General features: G+C 36.6%; 1 protein-coding gene across 1 annotated transcript in view; it reads left to right on the top strand.

Annotated features, from left to right (window-relative positions):
- Window positions 1-18,585, top strand: part of AK5 (adenylate kinase 5) — a 76,334-nt gene that overhangs the window by 22,878 nt on the left and 34,871 nt on the right. The window contains exon 7 of the mRNA XM_015870253.2: window positions 14,040-14,130. Within this exon, the coding sequence (XP_015725739.1) occupies window positions 14,040-14,130 (91 nt within the window). The remainder of the gene's footprint in view (window positions 1-14,039; window positions 14,131-18,585) is intronic.

Below are 18,585 nucleotides of genomic sequence, written 5' to 3'. Positions count from 1 at the left end.
CCTTACACCTACCATGCTCTGAAAAATACTTTCTTGTTACAAATAATAAAAGGTTAATCCTTCTCCCCTCCACCTTTGGCTCCCCAGGATAAAGCTGATATGGATTAGCTGAAGGTCTAGACCAGCATATCACTGTTGTCTGCTTAGAGCTTGCTGTTAGATATCTAGTAAGAGGGTTCCTTAAGAAACATTTAAAAAAATACAGCTGAAAATGGTTCCTTAGTGTTAAGATGTATTTCTTTTCCAGACATTATACTGATATTTCATCATCATTAGACTTCTGCAGTGAACTACTTAGCTCTTAAGAACTCTAGCATAAGGTTCAAATAACTACATGATTTGACCTCTGAATAAATCACTATAATGTGTAATTATCCTAACTAGAAAACTTTTTTTCACGTACACCCCATCAGACATAATTCATCCTACTGGAAGAACCTGTATTTTAGAAACTAGCGATTTGTACCAGTCCAAAGTTAATTGTGGGAAGATGGTAGGTTAGAAGAGAATCTGGGTCTTTACTTTGCCTTATTCAGACATGCATTTTAAATCTCTGGTATTCCTACTCCAGTGATAGACATTCACTCAGCTACTGGTTATTTTCTGGAAGATGATTAAGTTACCGCTTTAACTGGAATATTATATGGTATGTATAAATGGATATAATACCGTTATTTCTAAAAAAATCTGTGTAAGTCTAGTTCTTCAGTTTCAGTCTTGTTATGTTAGTGAGTCAGTGTGTTCTAAAAGAAAAGAAAGAAGACTGTCTGTAATGAGAGTGAAACATTATGCATTAAAAGAAGGCTGAGGACCTTATTTAAACAGGCAAGACAGGGCAGCATCCTATCTCAAAAAGCCTTGCTTTTACCAATGTCTTTGTATCTCACTTGTCTGTTTAGGGAATCTATTATGGCTATGCAAAACATTAAAATGACTTTCAGACTAGGCAGAGAAATGAAGAAAAATGAAAAAAAGCAGCTGAAGCTGGAGACCAGCTTTTGAGCACAAATTTAGAAGTGAAATAGTTGCGGGTGAGGGAAATAGCTTATAGAGCTGTCTGCCCTCATTAGCATCAAACAAGCCTAATGGCTGTCAACTGTCATAGAAAAATTCCCCATGGAACAGTATTACATAATTTTTTCTCTGGATTTGGTTATAAAAAGCATTTTTCAATAGCACTGCACACTGACATGAACTTTAGCTCCAGGCTGTGATTTACCAATACACTAGTGAAAGTATAAGTTATAATCCATTTCTGAAGTTCCTGTGCTATCATATAGCTGTCCAACTCCAGATTTTGGTTTAGGCCTTTTGTTTTCCTTCTTTCTTTCACTAGCTCTGAATATGTGTTCAAAGGACTTTCAGTTACTCATTCCCTTTAAATTGCCCTGCTTCCCTCTGAGAAGCATGGGTCCTGTGGTCCTGCCAGTAGCTCTCAGGGTCAATGCAGATCTTACCAACAGGAAGGGGTAAGCAAATGACTGATCTGAACCTCCACTCGGCTTGCAGACCTGATGAGAGCCATTGCTGGGCACCTCTCCCAAGTGACAACCCAGCTCCGAGAATCTTCTCTTCATTGAAGGCATTTGCATCCTTTTTGAAAGCAGATCGATTAGTTGCAGTTGATTTTGTGGTAGTGGTACTTCTCCATGCAGTTTCACATTAAATAATTTTTAGAAGTGCCACACTCCCTTCCCTGAAATAGTTCCAGGAATAGAGACTGCTAGCCACCACCTCCCCTGCATGATCTCACTTCTCCACCAGAGGCTCAGAAACTCACTTACATGCCATCTGATGCCTTGAATCTTGCTATTTATTTATTTATTTTTGCAGCAAAGTAATACAAACTCTAATATTACAGATAGCTTCACTCAAATCTAGACTTGTCCATACCTCAGCATAGCCCTTCTCCACAGAAGTCAGAAATATGAGCTTTGCTTTGCAGAGCACATTGAGTTGAGGTTTCCCATTGACTGTCCCAGTGAACTAATATGTTCTCAATTATTTTTCAGGTCTTTTAAAAATACAGTAGTCATGAGTGCAGTCCTGCAGAAGCACATTAGGTCTGCTTTCACCATGATTACCATGCTGGCTTTTCAGGACACTTCTTGTTTCTTGGTGGTGGAAAGAGAGTCAGCCAAATACTAATAGTTTTGGAACTTCTCAATTCTTATATAGAATGTGGGCACCTTTCTGTGGGAACCTTGAGATCATAGGTTTTCTTTGCAGTTCTGGAGACATCTTGTGGTTTACTGCATAGTTCCTAGGTTTTTTTTGCAGATTCCTGAATGTATATCCTTATGTAATCATAAGAAAAAATTCTGTGCAGGGAGAATGAGATGTTGGACGGGAAATAATTACAATCACTTTCATTCTTTTTGGTGATTCAAAGCAATGAAAGAGAAGCTGAAGCTTAGAACAGGTAACCAGATCTCAGCAGACATGGATAGTCACCCAGCTGCCACTGCTAATGAAGAATCTATGCACCTCTGCTGTGTTTGATGGCTCTTCTGCAGAAAAACTGGGACAGAAGAGCGAGCTTGTCTCTGTAACTGCTGTTTCCAGTGGAACTGCAGATCTAGAGCATGCATACACACGCTGTCATTGCTGCTAGGTTTCACACGGAGTCTCAACACTATTTGTGTATTACTACTTAGCAAGATATTTTGAAAAACGTACCAAGGTATGTATATGAATGAAGCATATGTAGAAACGTTCCTAAGCAAACTGTTTATATTTATATACACATTGTATATGGGGGGGAGATTATGAATTTGTGTATATGCAGAACCATGTGCACCATATACAGTAAAGAAAGTAAAGAAAGCTTTAACATCAGTAGATGTTAAAGAAAGAAAAAAAAACAAACAAAAATAAAAATTCTGTCTATTTGGTTGGTCATATATGAGCACATGGTCTAAAACTGATTTAGGAATACAAGAGAGAAGGAATGCTGTTTCTGACATGCACACTGTCCCAGATTTTATCCATTTCTGGCACAGTGAATGCCAATACATGCTTAAAATTAACAGGGCTGTTTTTACAGATCTGGAGCTAAAGCTAAGCAATTAAGCCAAGTTATCATGCAGAGAAATGAACTGCAAAAGATGTTTAAAATATCATGCTCTATATACTCTTCAAGTCATTTTAAACCATTCATCTTAAGGTAATTAAACTGGGTCCTTTGGGTGAATATTAACTACAAGTAGGAAATTAGAAGCTAAAGTGAGATTTACAGAAGATTCTTTTTTATTATTATTATTTTATTTATTTATTTAGAAAAGCCTCATGCTTAGAAATCAGCTTGGAAAAAATACTTCATCTCTGGAAAGACTTTTTGAGTTGGATCAAGAGTATCTGGCATCCATGAGCAAATGTTCCTATATTAAACTGCATCCACTGTATTTCAGTAATAATGTACCTTTTATAATGCCTATGTCATCTCTGTCTCCTAACACTGCAAAAGGCCAATTAGGCAATGTAAAAATACTCTTTTCACTAGTTTCCTACTACATTCCACCTTCTGTGCTCTTTTGGTCTTCTCTACTAAAATGAACAAAATCATGTGCGAGCACTGAGTTCTTAGAGAAAAGGAACCTAGAACGTGGGCAATGCAGCTTCCATTCAGGTTACTTATTAAATTTCTCACTCTGTAATACACTGAAAACAGTTTCAGTAGTCCTCTTTGAATCTGAAAGTCTTACCCTAAAAATTTTGCTAGAAATATTCTACCTATTTCACTTATATTCAGTACTGCTTATCTCTGTTTTTTGTTTTCTTCTTACAAGAATGCTATCACAGTTTTCTTCTCCATACTTTGCGCTCTGCCTCAGCCCACTGTAATGTTCATCAAAGGTTTTGTGGGTACATTGGCTTTCAGCTTTGATCCCTTCCAGTCATGGGTACAAGACACAAATGAGTTGAAGACCTGTAGTGTGAACAGAAGCTTTTCTTCATCTATTACAATTCATATTCTCTCATATCTTTTGAATTTAGAAAGAGGGTCAAAGAGCCACGTGAATTCTAAAAGCAGACTGGTTTTAGTTCTGAAAACCATTTGTTATATCTTTAACTACGTGCAGGAGAGCATCTCTTAGAAAAGCACTAAATTTTGTAGGATGAGAGTTATACAGAATAAGTTATACAGAGTAATTTGTACAGATCTAGATGTTCTCTCATAGTTTAGGGTAGGACTTGGTGAAAGAAGCAATACCAGTATTTTTTTTTGACAGATGTCTCAGGTGATCTCTGACCCTCAGTTCAACAGGCAGCTTTGCTAGAAATAACTTCCAATGGAATTTAGTTGATAGCCTAGTATTGAGGGAGCATAACAATTTGTTGTAACCCCACTCTGGTAACATAATTTATGTATTTATAAAAATGGTACAGCTTTCAGAGGAGAGCATGTAGAAAACCTTCTGCAAAATAAATCATAGGCAAGTGTTCAGGCTTCTCACTATTTAAGGTAAAAATAGTGCTTGAGTTCACATCAGGGAATCTGTTAAAATCAGCTGGTGTGTGAAATCAATTGCTTGCACAGGGAACACAGATAAAGGGGCTCTCTGCAGGCTTTTGCCTTCTGCCCTGGAAGAAGGCAGAAGTCAACATTCCAGATGGAGGGCTATTAACAGAAGTTGGAATTTGGTTAGTGTGAATAGGGTCATGCAGAATTTCCTGTCAGGGGATACATATTTAGTTAGCTCTCCTGTTCCCCTGGTATAATTTTAGTACAGGGTAAGCTTTACAAATAATTAGGATCTTCCTCTTGTTTTACAGAATAGACCAGCCTCAGAACTACAAGAATTAAGAACTACAGAACTACAAGAATTAAGTAAAAGATTACAGCTCTCTAGAAGTTGAAACAGTGAGTTTCAAAAGTTACTGGGAGCTGGATGACTGGAGCCCAAGCTAATAAAAACTGTAGGCTTTCTTCCTTGACAATAATGACAGCATGGAATGCAGTCACCAGCTTCAGTCAGTGCAACAATGCCCTCAAAAAAACACTTGAAAACAAAAACATCTGACACATCCCACAGCACACCCCTCACCCATGAAAAGACAAGTAAACTTCTGTTAGAAATATTGCTGCTACATGAGGTTAATTGCACAAACATACCCTTCTAGTCGATTTTTTTTTTTTCATCATTTGGAAAAAAAGTTGTTTACTGTCTAGATTGAATGCAGTGTTATGTTTTACAATGAGAATTTGTATTTAACTGAGCAAGCTTATGAAGCAATGATAATTAGACAAGTCACAGGCAGAACGAATAAAAACAGAGGGCCTTCTCCATCATCTCTGGTGGTGTTTGAGTCAGAGACAAACATTCCGAACGTGATGTTCAGATATGTACAGCTATCAGAACCTGTTTTTCTTAACTTATTTACCAGATAACAATTTCATAGCACGATAAAAAAAAAAAAGAAAACAACAACAACAACAACAAAAAAGCAACAACCAAAGAGCATGAAATTAACTGATGGCCTGATTTCAGAACTTCCATATTGTTCTTATGAAAAACAGGTGATAAAAACTCATCGGACTGATATTCACATTATCTCCCACAGGTATCCACTGATGAGGTGCTGCAGCGCTCTTCAAAGTTACTAACTGAAAGGCTTTTAATGCATACCTACATGCATTAAATAAATAAATAAATAAATAAATAAAAATCACAATGTAAACAAGGAATTTTGATTCAACTACTGCCCATTAGTGTAGCTGCTGGGATCTTGAGCAGTTGCTAATGCTCTGCTTTAAGAAAGGAGTGGCCAGATTGCCTGGCATTTGCAGTGTCATTGCTGCTGGTTTGGGCATGCACCGCTTTTCACAGCACACATGTGAGACCAGTTAATTGTTTAAAAATCTGCTATGGAGAAGTGGGAGCTTCAATCCTACTAACTGATAATTGAGGTAAAATAAACGTGGGCTAAAAATCAGAGAGCCAAGATTTCACAGGCACATGTACTGTTATTCCCAGTCATTTACCTCAGCTTCTGCATGTTTAGCCTGCTTCTGCATTGTTAAGGTGGTTTACTTTATACAGTTATCAGTGATTTTTTGAAGGCAATATAATAATCCTAGAGATTATTTTATGCCTCCTTTTGCTTGCGGATTTGTTATGACAACTATTGGCTTTCCCAGTCAAATGAATATAAAATACACAAAACTGCATCAAGTTATAAGGGCAGGGATCATTACTGTTATCTCACCCAGGAATTTATGGCTGGATTTTGAAGCCCTCCATCTGATGTTTTGTTTTAGCTTTTTCTCACCAATGTCAGTGGGAGCTCTGTCACTAATACTGCTCTGAGCAAATATAGTCACCAGGTGTCCAAAAAGAACGTCTACAGATTAGCATTGAAATATGTCATGTAGGCTTCACAATGCATATGCAATAACACAGAGGTACAGACAAGGAAGAAATATTTGGTTCACGTTACCTAAATCTTGGCAATATAAGATACAGATAATTTAGAATTTGTCTCATACATTCTGTTTCCTATAAGTCCTTTATCTCAGAAGCATGCAGAAATACCCATTTGCACTTTGAGTTGCTTTCACAGTGCTTCCATAAGCTTGTACTGAAGTTTTCAATTGTTATTGCTCTCAATTCTAAATATAAACATGCATTAATTCATAGTTATAATTGTATAGCTGTTTGTCAAGTACTTAGAAGCACAAAATACAATCAAATATAGGGTTTCTCCCAAAGCCTAACCTGCATCCAAGTCTGTCCTGTTTTTCAGAGTCCGTAAGCATGCCAGAGCTTATGCCATTTCTGGATAACATGAACCATTTATTAATTTAATAATTATTTTAATAATAAAGGAAAAAAATAAATCAAAAGCAAAGGCTAATTTAAAAATGTTCTAAATAGCCATTATTTCTAGCCAGCATTTGAACTGAAGTCAGTACTACAGCAGTGGTGAAGGCTGGAGGGAAGAGATGCCTTTCATGAACTCTGAGCTGACATGCAATAGAAACAGACTCTTTGATTACACTTCTGATTCTGCAGTTTGCTGCCCATGTTTTTTCTGAGTCACAGGAGAAATGAATATCATTGCACAGCTGTAGGACTGAGATTATTCAACTTAAACATTTTTAAAGAAACAGTCAGGAAAGAAAAGCCCTTAGAAAATACAAAGCTAGAAGCTTCACAGATAGTCCTTCATCTGCCATTTCACAACATGACAGTGACATCAACAGCAATATAAGAAGCTCCATGATGTAGTGTCATCCAACAAATACAGCAATGCTAAAATAACTGTATTGAGAGTGAATACTACCCAGAAGCCGTTGTAATACAGAGAAGACCCAAAGCTTATAAAATAACTAATGTTTAGAAAGAGTAAAGCAGTAGGTTCTTCTTTAGCATATCAAAAGTTATAATTTTCTGTATAAAATGAAGAAAAAGAGTCATGATGTATAAATACACAATATAGGTTACTTGGCTTGTTTTCTCTGCAGTAAGCTATATCTCAGTCTATTAACCTATGATTTTATATCTCAAGTGCTAGAGTTTCTGTATTATGTACTTCTGTATTCTATAATTCAATTAGCTCAAATGACCGCCCCCAAAAAGTCAAGAAATCAGTAAGATTCAAATAAACCCTGCATAATTTTTCATCTTTCTCAGTTGACTTACACTGTAGCCACATTAAATGCTTTTCTTGCCAGTATCCCTACTCCTTCTCAGACTTCATTTTCCTACCCAAAGCGAGCTGCTCTAGTTTTCTAATTTGTGTTTTCAGTTTCCCTGATCAAAGAAGTGGCCATTCTGCCTGCTACCTTGTTGACAAGGCATCCCTCAGACATTTGTCATGTTGTCTTGCTCATTACAAAATTCATTCTACATATATATATATAATATGTATATATATATATATATATATATATATTATGTAGTATTTCCCTATAGTTGCTTCATTTCATAGCCTCAGAGTAGAAATATTGTAATAAGCTTTTGAAAAGTTAAATAAATCATGTCATTCAAGTCCACTTTGTCCACTTTTCTAGTTATGGTATTTAAAAAACTGCTTTCAACCTACATAATCATGTGGGATTTTGTTCTGCATTCATTTTCAAAAAATGCACAAGACTGTCATTCCAGGATGACTAAAACAATAGTTTCTGTCTTTATCTCCTTAGCTTGCCAGCTTTCATTTATAAATCAAATAGTCTCCTTAGTGCTCTGAAACAACACGCTCCAATAATTTAGACAACTAAACAGAACTTTTTGGTACAGAAATTAAAATAGCAGTAGGCTCACTTATTGCTGCAGGAAACAAGTTCATGTCCTTCCTGAGGCAGCACAATTGGAAGCTGGCTTTACAAGCCAGTCCTAAACTCAAACTGACATTTGCTCAACATTACCCTAAATTTGGTACAAGTCATGCTCCTACAGACAAACAATAACACTTGATCAAAATGCAGTGCCCCCCACCTCAAGAAGAACAGGGAAAGGCTTTTGTTATCAATAATTCCAGTGATTTTTATGAAGTTGATTGGTATAGAGATCACTACTGGAAATGCTGCTTATCCTAGATCAGAATTTATTTACATACACAGGAAATATTTGGCTGAGAAGTAGCTTTTTCTTTTTTCTTCCAAGGAAAAGTTAGTAATGTTCAAATGTTCTAGTTTTTGCAATCTGAAATTCCACTTGGAATCATAGAATCACAGAATGGCTTGGAACTCCTCAAAGTTCCAACCCCATTGCCCCAAACAGTGTTGTCAACTGCTGAATCAGATACTAACTAGATCAGGCTGCCCCATACAGACAACACGGCCTTGAACAACTTCCGATCAAACCATCCATACTTCCCAGTGTTTTGGACACCTACAATCATCAAAATATTTCACCAAATAAATACATTCCATGCTTGTCCTTGGATCCAAGTCAATTTCATATACTTTAATATGCAGTTGAGATTAAGGAGGACTTCTCATGTTAGCTTTCATTTGGTAGCATTCCTCCTTAGAAAGACGTGACGATATGTGGGCAAAAATCATATTTTAATATTCGTTTTGAGCTTATTTAATGCAAAAAGACCAGTCTGCAATATTTTAGTAGTTTCATTCAGAAACTCTGCTACAAAAGCCAACAGAATAAATACTGTTGATCTTGAAAGGGAAACATTTGAGGCATTTTGCAGCAATATCAATGCTTTTCACTAAACCAAAGTACAAAGTATCACAGGAAGAAGATACTATTTGCAGGCAGGAATGTATTTTATTTCTCTGATTTTTTTTAAAATTTGTTTTCATTGCCTTATGTGAGTTCCATTTGTTGAATATATGACTTTTTCTACGAAATCAAGTATTTGCAATAAGAGCTGTTTCACTGAGCTGGGGGCTGTGGGAATAGTAACATTTAAGAATTTATCTAATGCAGCACGGGAGGTATTTGGAGAAGAGTCAAGTGATTCTAGATCTTCCTGTAATGTCACTGAGATGTATATAGCAAACTGCCAACAACAGCTGTTGTTGACTGGGCTTCACACTACTTGTTTGTACAGCTCTGGCCTTTTTCTAGGTTTCAAAATACTGCATTTTACACAAATACTTCAGAATTTGCAGTATCACTGTGAAATCCAGTACTATAAGAGGTTAAAAAAAAAAAAAAGAATACTGAAGATTGAGAAATAAGTTATTAATGCTACAGGAATTTGGACAGCATCTGACCACACTTGAGTCTTTAATCCAGTTTGTCCCTTCCTTTAGGGTTAGGTGCAGTACAATAAAAATACAATTTCTTCTAGACCCAGTAGAGGTGAAACTAAGGTGATCTCACCCTCAGGCTGAATGTTTTCCTGAGTTCTATAGAGACAGAGTAACAAATATATCATGGAGCATCTCCTAACTCAGTTTTCCATTCAAGCTCTTCAGTAGTGATCTGTCTTTGTGCTGGACAACACTACTCAGTCTTTTTGAACACTACTTGCCTCTACAAAGGCAGTTTCCTTGAAATTAATTAAGTAGTGAAAATTACTACAGTAGCGCACGATGCAAAAATAAATTCAGAAATAAAGCAGCAATAGCTTTGATTTTCACGTAACAATCACAAGCAATCATGTTTCATACCCTTACTGGTGAAAAAATTATAAATAAATAATAAGCCACAGCTCTTAAATATCTTCTCAGACATAAAGGCTTTGCCTTTTATTGTTATTAACAGTACGTATATACCAAGCCCACTCTGTGGCACTTTGCCTTCGTCAACTTCCCGATCAAACATATAATAGCTTTATCCCCCAGCTCATTTATTTTCAACCTCCCATGCCACCAAATTATTTATTTCTCCCTTCTCTCCTGATAAAGTCTAGCTGTCCATCAGTTTACCCATTTTTCACTCTACAAGGGCCATAATTGCATGGTGTTGTTCCCATTAGCTCTTGCCTCCCAACTGTATTCATTTTTAACAGCTGAAAACTGATACAAGTCACAGTGGTGCTCAACATAATCACAGCAAAAAGACAGGATTTCTCTTTTTTTTTTTTTTTTCCCTCTCTATCAAAAACTATTGCTCAGAATAAACCTGTAAAGACAGCATATTACTAATGCTAATTGTTCATTGTTTCCTCAAATAAGACATACCATTTACTTGGCATCCTGCTGTTCCATATTAGACACACATGGATCCTGGCTTCACATCATTTTACTGTGAAAGCAATTAAAACTGCCAGAACATTCCACACTTTTTGTGTGCCATGGCACTATATTCTCCTAACTTGGAATGTTGAAAATTCACTTTAAGAACAATTAAACTAAAGGCTGCCTTTTGTAATAATTGCAGTGTTTATGTAGAGCCAGATCACACAACAGTCAATTCTCATTGCCCATCTAGAAGCATCTAGAAGTGATCTAGAATTGATCACACAACATCATTCTCATTGCCCATCTAGAAGCCCCTTCAGTTCAGCAGCTGGGGATCCCAGCCCAGCATGTGGCATCCAAAAGCTATCACTTCTGAACCAAACACCAAGATGTAATGTCATCTCTGGGCTTATATGCCTGTGCATACATTTATGTAATTATACTCTATGACTAACCAGCACAACTTGAGTCCTGTTTTCTTAATTGTTCACTAAAAATTTCCCTTCAGAGTTTGGTTTAATCAAGAAAACATCCACTCTATCACTAATACTATGTTTGTACACGAGGATATGCCTTAAAAGAGCAACTCAAAGTATCTGTTTGGTTTTTTTTCCCCTCTCCTGACCAACTCTGACCACATTCAGTGGCTTAGCACCCTATACTCACTCATGCTTTTGAAGACAGGTGATGAATAGCTCCCTACTGAGGCAAGATCAAGAGTTTAAAAGAGTACATGCGAATGCTATCTTGCTTGCAGCAGCTAGGTCTAATAATCAGATCACCAATACCTTGAAATGTTTAATATTTTCAACTATTTCTTCAAGTGGCATAATACATGAATACATGATTCAAGAGAAAAAATTTGAGCATGTATGAATTGCATTTTTGTTGGAATGGTTGCCTGCCAATCAAATAAATCATAGATCGCTCAACTTCTGAAATTCTTTTTGAGGTGGATGGGAATTTTGCCATAGAGCAATTAGCCTGCTGTTATTATTTTAATTGGAACATGGCTTATTTTCTTCTCACCGACATCTGTCATGTTCTAAAATAGAATAGATTTTCATCTACTGTTGCAAATGTTATTTAACTACCTTGACTTGGTTTATGTTTTCCTGATTTCTAACTTTATTTCAAAGTGCACAAACATTGCCTGCAGCTTGTTTTCTTCTACTACAATATGAAGGCCTGTTATGATCTTCCTTTTTTGGGGGGGGGGGAGAGGGAGGGCTGTTATTTTAAATAAACCAGCTGTGAAGACCAGTAGTGTCACTTAAGATGAATCAGTCCATGAGGGCCAGTGACATATTGAATGGCTTCACCTTCATACAGCAGTAGTACCGGGGCTTGGCCCCTAGTAACCTGTGAGGAGATGGCTGTGAACTTTCTTCTTGAGCTCAACACTATTTATCCTTGACTACTGCAACTCACAATGTTGGACAACTCAGACAATTTTCCTTGGAGGCTCCTTCGGATGGCCAGGATTTAGAAACACTACTCATTTAGTCTGTATATGCTGCTCTCACGAACTGCTTTCCCTAGACCAGTTATTTAAAACATAGATGAAAATGTAAAATCAGATCCTACAAAATAAAGGTATTTCTATGTTAAGATTGTTAGCTTTGTTATAAAAGGAATGGGAAGAAGAGGTAATACAACAGTACTGAAATGATGGAGACTGGTAGAAAAAGCCTCATATACTGTCCTTAATTACAGGGAGATACATCTTGGAAGCAAGACCACTCTGTAGAAGTGATGTAGGGATTGCTGCTCTGCTGTTCCTACTTGCATATGTGTGTGTGTGTGTGTGTGTGTGTGTGTTAGTATGGACAAATACTTCTCTAGGTTCTTACCAAGTACAGCCACCAAACATGCTTTGGAAATTTTTCAGACAAATCTTGTTGGCTCAGAGTTTTGGCCAGGTCTCCCCTGTCCTCTGAGCTCCTCCCTCTTTGCCTGCCTCAGCAAAACTGATAGGTACAAAAACCTCATTAATGCCTTATCAAGGGGGAAACTGTAGAGCGAGACCAGACTTCAAACTTCACTGACTTCATAGAGAAGAAAGAAGAGTCACCTATAAAGATCCCAGTAGATAAAGAGCTGTGTTTTGAAGCAGGTTGGGTTTTGTTTTCAGTAAGGAAATCAACCTATTGATTTAGACATGTTGCATTAAAAATAAAGAGTTTTGCTGCTGCTTGTTCTTTGTGAATAGTGTTGTTTGAATACCCTTTATGTTTTACTGAGAACTCCAATAATTATCAAAGGATTTCTTTTTAAAATGTTTAGCATTTCAATGAAGTACAGAACTCACACAGTTACCTATTTTCTTTCAAAAACATTTTTTCTGTGAATGCTACCTTGCCTTCCTGTGGCTCAGGGTATTATAATTCTTATTTTGCAAGCAGAAAAATGAGCCTATGTGCAAGCTTCAAATAATTGGTTTTCTTTAGGTCACAATATAAAATTTCAGTACAAAGCTCAAATTTTAACAGCGCTGGAGCACAGCTGGTGTTCTTTGAGTGGCAAAGTTGCCGTTTCATGTTCTAGGAACCTTCAGAACATATTGAGAATGTTTTTTTTTTTTTCATGGTAAACTGAATTACTCAAAGGAATGCTACTAACAAGAAAGTAAGTCAGTCATCTCTCCAAGTGTGATGTGACCAACACAGTAAGGATCAAACACAACCTGATTTGTTTTGTGCCTATACATATCAACAAATATTATATGACTTATCTTCCTTAGCATATTTAATGAAGTGCATGCTTTTTATTTTTAACTGAGAAGTTACAGAAAAGCATACCCCCTTGCTTCCTTAGAGAAAGCCAGTATAAAAGAATTGAGAGATAATACATTCCTCGTGAAGGAGGAAAATCCTAAGATGCTCTTTCTGCATTGTCAATAAATTACCCAACAGTGGCCAAAAAATTCACTTAAGACCTCTTCTTCCACAAGCCTCAGCTCTGACACAAACGAAGATGAAATCTAGTAGGAAAATACAAGCAAGTTTAAAAAAAAAAATACTTTGTGCTTCAATTAACAATAAACAAAATGGCAAAACTCCTCCTCAAAATTAGAGATATATGTCTGCCCAGACAGGCAGACAATCATGCTTCATCACAGGATGAATTTTCTGAGTGTTCCTCAGGGTCACAGACACAAAATCAATCAAAAAAGTTTGGTTGCTCCAGTAACAGAAGGTTATGCGATTCCCTTTTTCCATAGTCGTGTAACTGTCCTCAATTTCAAGAAATAAGAAAAATTTAAAAGCAAGAGTAATAAAAAGTACTTAGTTATTCTTCCAATAAAGCTCAGCAAACAATGATCAAAATAAATGAATCTTGTTAAATATTCCTAATGAATTAATAAATCTTGAGATTACACACTGATGATCAGCCAAGTAGGAAGTAGTGTCTGATTGTCATCTTTTCTTTTCCTTAATAGTTTGATGCAGACAGAGATGAAGAAGAAGTGTTCTCTGATATAAGTTCAGCAGTTGACAATAAGCTATTTGCTAACAAAGAGGCTGCAGCAGGTGAGTTAATACAAAACTAAAGAACCACATTTTTTCTACTGCACTTGACAGTGGTGGGACACTTTTTTCATATTCTTCAAGTATGAGTATATACTACAGCAAAAGTCTTTACTCAATTCAAATATCTCCACAATTGAGGGCAAATCTCTTTACACTTGATAAATTCATACAACCCAGCTATCATCCTGCTTTTCTACAGGCTCACTTCAGTGGATTATCTACAGTACCTTAAACAAATATATCATTAATAAAAATTGTATATATTGATTGATGCCAGATACAACTGTTTCAATTCCAGATGATATCTCAGTGTAATTTGAAAGCCTAAGAGATTAACGATCTTACACCCTCCCTAAAAATTGGTACTAATTTGGAAACTGAATGCAAGTTTAAGGCTGCAAAGTTGTTTGTTTTTTTTTTTTAAGGTTTATTGCTACTGTCACTTTTATTATTTGTGCTTACTGAGGCTTGAACATCTTCAAAGAAAAAGCCTGTGAGGTACAAAGAACTGGAAAAAAAACAAAACAAAAAAAAAAACAACAAAAAACAGACAGAAAGAAACAGCAGCTGAAAATCAAAGCATTAAAAATCTGTGACATCTGTCAGAAATATTTTGTTGGAGGCTTACAGGAAAACTTCCTTGGTAACTTCACCACTTTTTTTCTACAGATAGCATGTTTGGCCTCCTTCCAAGTAAATTTTGAGTTATATAAGGAGGTGTCAGAAATGTTGTCTTGCAAAGGAGCACACACACACAAAAAAAGAAATTCTAGGCAAAATGCTTTTCTGTAAAATATACTTGCTTCATTATTAAAACAAGTATATGATTTTCTCTACTACATCCATCAATCTGATCTCTCCTCTGCTTAAGTGAAAACTCATCTGCCCTAAACTGATAGACAAGATGGCTTCAGTCATTTGTAATCATGAACAATCACGTGAGGTCTACCAAGGTGCTCTTTTTGACAAAGGAGAGATTACTTCTTATCTCTCTTCTTCTTATCAACAGGACATATGTGAAGAGCAGTTGCTTCAGACAGAAAGATTAGCTCATATTTTGATGATGTGAAAATGGGTTCCAAGCTAGTCGACCTACAAAGCCCACCCAGAAGGCTGGCTTTGATAACGTTCAAAAAGAGATAAAGAGTAACTGTCGATGAAGAGTGAAAAAGGTTGAGAAAAGTGCATTACCTAACCTACAGGTTTCCAGTGGTAATTTGCAAGATAAGATATACAGGACACTAAAGGCCACTAGCTCTCTTTGTTAAAAGATACCTCTCATTCCCCTTTGTGCATATCCTTTTTCTTAGAAAGAAAAGGTTGACTACAAATCTAAAATGATATTCCCACTGTATGGTATTGTTAATTGACAGTTATTAATTGTTAATTGATAATTACCTGTGGATTTCCTAATAAAATGTGCTAAACATTCAATGACAGTAAGAGGAAAGGTGTGACATAAGGTATTAGCACTGACAAACAAAATGGCAAAAGCAAAACTATTTCCACTGAACTGTGATTCTGGATGAGTTCTGGTCAGTTCCTTGAAAGTCTGATCTGCTTAAGTCCTCACCAAACCCAGACAGAAATCATGCCACAACGATTTAATTAGTTCTCAAGTTAAGCACCAACAACGGTTAAAAAAGATTCAAAGTGGGATTTCTAGTAATCCCATGAGAACAGGTTTTTAATTTCTAAAGGACTTAATTTCACTTAATTACACAGACTTAACCACTTCTTGTCTTTTAATCCTTTTGATTCCTGCTGGTTAATGGAGACATAATATTTTAATATATCTGCATCAATTTAATTCACGTTCTGATAAGACCTAGTTGTAACCACATAAGCGTATGCACTGAAAGAAAACATTTGTTTTTATGGATTATAATACAATTTTTCTCCTTGTGGCCTCCTATGACATATTAAGACTGTTGCTAATAGCAACAAACTGACATGAAATTCAACACTGTAAGGTTGCATTAAAATTGGTATTAGAAGCATCTTACTGAGAGCCAAATGACACTGTAATCATTTTAATGCTGATCAGTCCTTGAGTAAATAGTGTTCTATCACACCAAAAATTTATCTTCTAATCATGTCTTTGCTCAAGTTCTTCCATATCACATATGTTAGCTAAGTTATAAGACAGAGCTTCATAGCACATCCCATAACATAAAAAGGCATATTTCACAGGATGATCTTAATTTATGACAGCGTTAGACAGTGCAAATACTGCAGTTATTAAAACATGAGTATGGGCATAGTAGAGCCAGCAAACCATATTGAATACTATTGCTACTAGGACCTCCTATAAGTAACAGGATTGGAAATACATTAACTGATTTGCCAAAACACAAATGATCCAAGGGGCATAATTACTTCACATGATGGCACAAAGCTGGCTTGTAATGAGATGTTTAATCAACTGCTGTTAAATATAGACAGTTGAGTACAGTTGAGCTTCTTTGTAAAAATGAATTTAGTGAACTGCGAAAAAGCAATGCCTGATGTTTGTATTTGTGAAAACTTAAGGGTGAATATGCTTTTGGAGAAAGTGACATGCTTAGCTTCAGAGCACTGACTGATTTTCTGGGACCAGAGATATTTATGTCCACTATGGCTCTGGGTTCCAGGGTACATTTTCTTTTGGTAGGAGCCACACAGCAGCCCAAAATGACCATATCTTCTCAGCTTAACATTACCAATCAGCCCATAACAACCATATCCTCTTAGCTTAACATTACCAATCCTGTACAGTTCTGCTTAGGTGTAATAAGCAATACCTGAAACAGAGCAACAATTTCAGAAGTACAGTTTCATGGTGAATGAAGCAACTGAGCAGTGCCCCAACAACCCTTCTAGGTGCAAAGGACCTATTCTCCTTGCCTTTAGACCTGGCCTGTCAGCACACCCTTGTACAACTGCAGACTCACTAATTCAACTGTTTTTCCACTGCTGTGTTTCTATGTCCTCTCGGGTCCCCAGCAAGAGAAATCTTTATGAATGATGCTTTCAGTATCAAATGCAAAACCTAGCAAAAAAAAAGGGAGTGCATTTTTGCTAACGTGCTGTTTCTTTTTCAGTGGCCCCTTCTCCCTGGAGAGCTGATTATTCAGTTAACAGGGATTTAATAAAAACTTCCAACTGATTTATTTTTTAATTGTGTGGTACTGCACATAATAAAATCCTTTGTTTTTTTCCCTAAGGAAAACACGGAGCACATAATTAACAGGTTGGCCTTACATCCACTTTATTCATGCACTGAAATTGAGGAAGCATATTTCAAGTCACAAACCTGTCTTTTCAGATCAGACGCAAGTTATTGCTCTCTGGCAGTGGAGCTTTCATGCATTGTGTTTATTTTTAACTGTAGAGTTTCTTCTTTCAGAAGGCTGGTAGTTGCTCATCATTTGTGATCAGTTCATACAAGCACACAAAAGCTCTAAGTTAACCATAGCTGAGGTTATCAGATGAAACGGGACATCCATCCAAGAGGATGAGGACAGCTTGGACTACTTTCCTTTTAGTGGTAAACAAGTGTTGGGGTTTTTTTTCATAGCATTGTTCTCAGTCTACAAAGCTATCAATGGAAAAACAACTCACAAAGAAAGCACAATGAAACTTATTCTGATTGTTTTGTTGCAGGACTGCAAGATCTGCAGCTTGCAGACTCATTTAAAGCAACAGGGTGTGTTCACTTACAAAGGCTTTAACAAAGCTTTTTCCTTTTCTTAAGCCAGCATTTTCTGTTTCTCCTTTGTTAGCCACTATATAAGATTTTGCTGAGTTTTAAACTCTTCCTAACATCCTCCTCTCAGCTTTAGTCTTGCTTTGTCTTTAGATTACAGTCTTCCAATTTGTTGCTACAAAGCTAACTGGTACAATTTTGCTGCCACTTGTTTGCACGGGTTTGTTAGTGAGCCTGCTTTCCTCCCATAGAAGCCTTGTTTTAGACTAAAGCTTGTTAACTCACCAAAATATAGTCCCATCCAATAAAAAACTGAGCTGGAATACAGCAAGCAATTCATGCTTACGCATATAGGAGTATCATAGCTATGTTCCCCCTCTGCTTTATCTTGGGATAAACCCTGGAAGTAGCCAATTGCTTTGTTGCATTGCAATATGTTTCTGCTAGGTTTGCATTTTGACAGGTTGAGTGGGATGGAGCATTCTGCACTCTGGTCAGTGACAAATGGTTATGGTTTTTGCTAGATTTCATTAAATCAGGAAAGTAGAGATGTATTTTCAGATTTCCTGACCTTCCTTGAATATTCTCTGTAAGAGTTATGCTTCCCCAAGGAAATCGGTGTCCTAGATCAAGAAAAAGTCCCTTAAGATGCTTGACTACATTAAAATTGTATAACCATTATGGCTGTTGTCACTTAAGATACATTATATATGAGTACTCATTTTCAGCCTGACCATTTAATTTTAAGTTTCCAGCATCATATTTCA

This window comes from Coturnix japonica, chromosome 8, assembly GCF_001577835.2.
Source record: "Coturnix japonica isolate 7356 chromosome 8, Coturnix japonica 2.1, whole genome shotgun sequence".
Classification (NCBI taxonomy): domain Eukaryota; kingdom Metazoa; phylum Chordata; class Aves; order Galliformes; family Phasianidae; genus Coturnix; species Coturnix japonica.
This window is presented reverse-complemented; position numbering and strand designations above follow the sequence as displayed.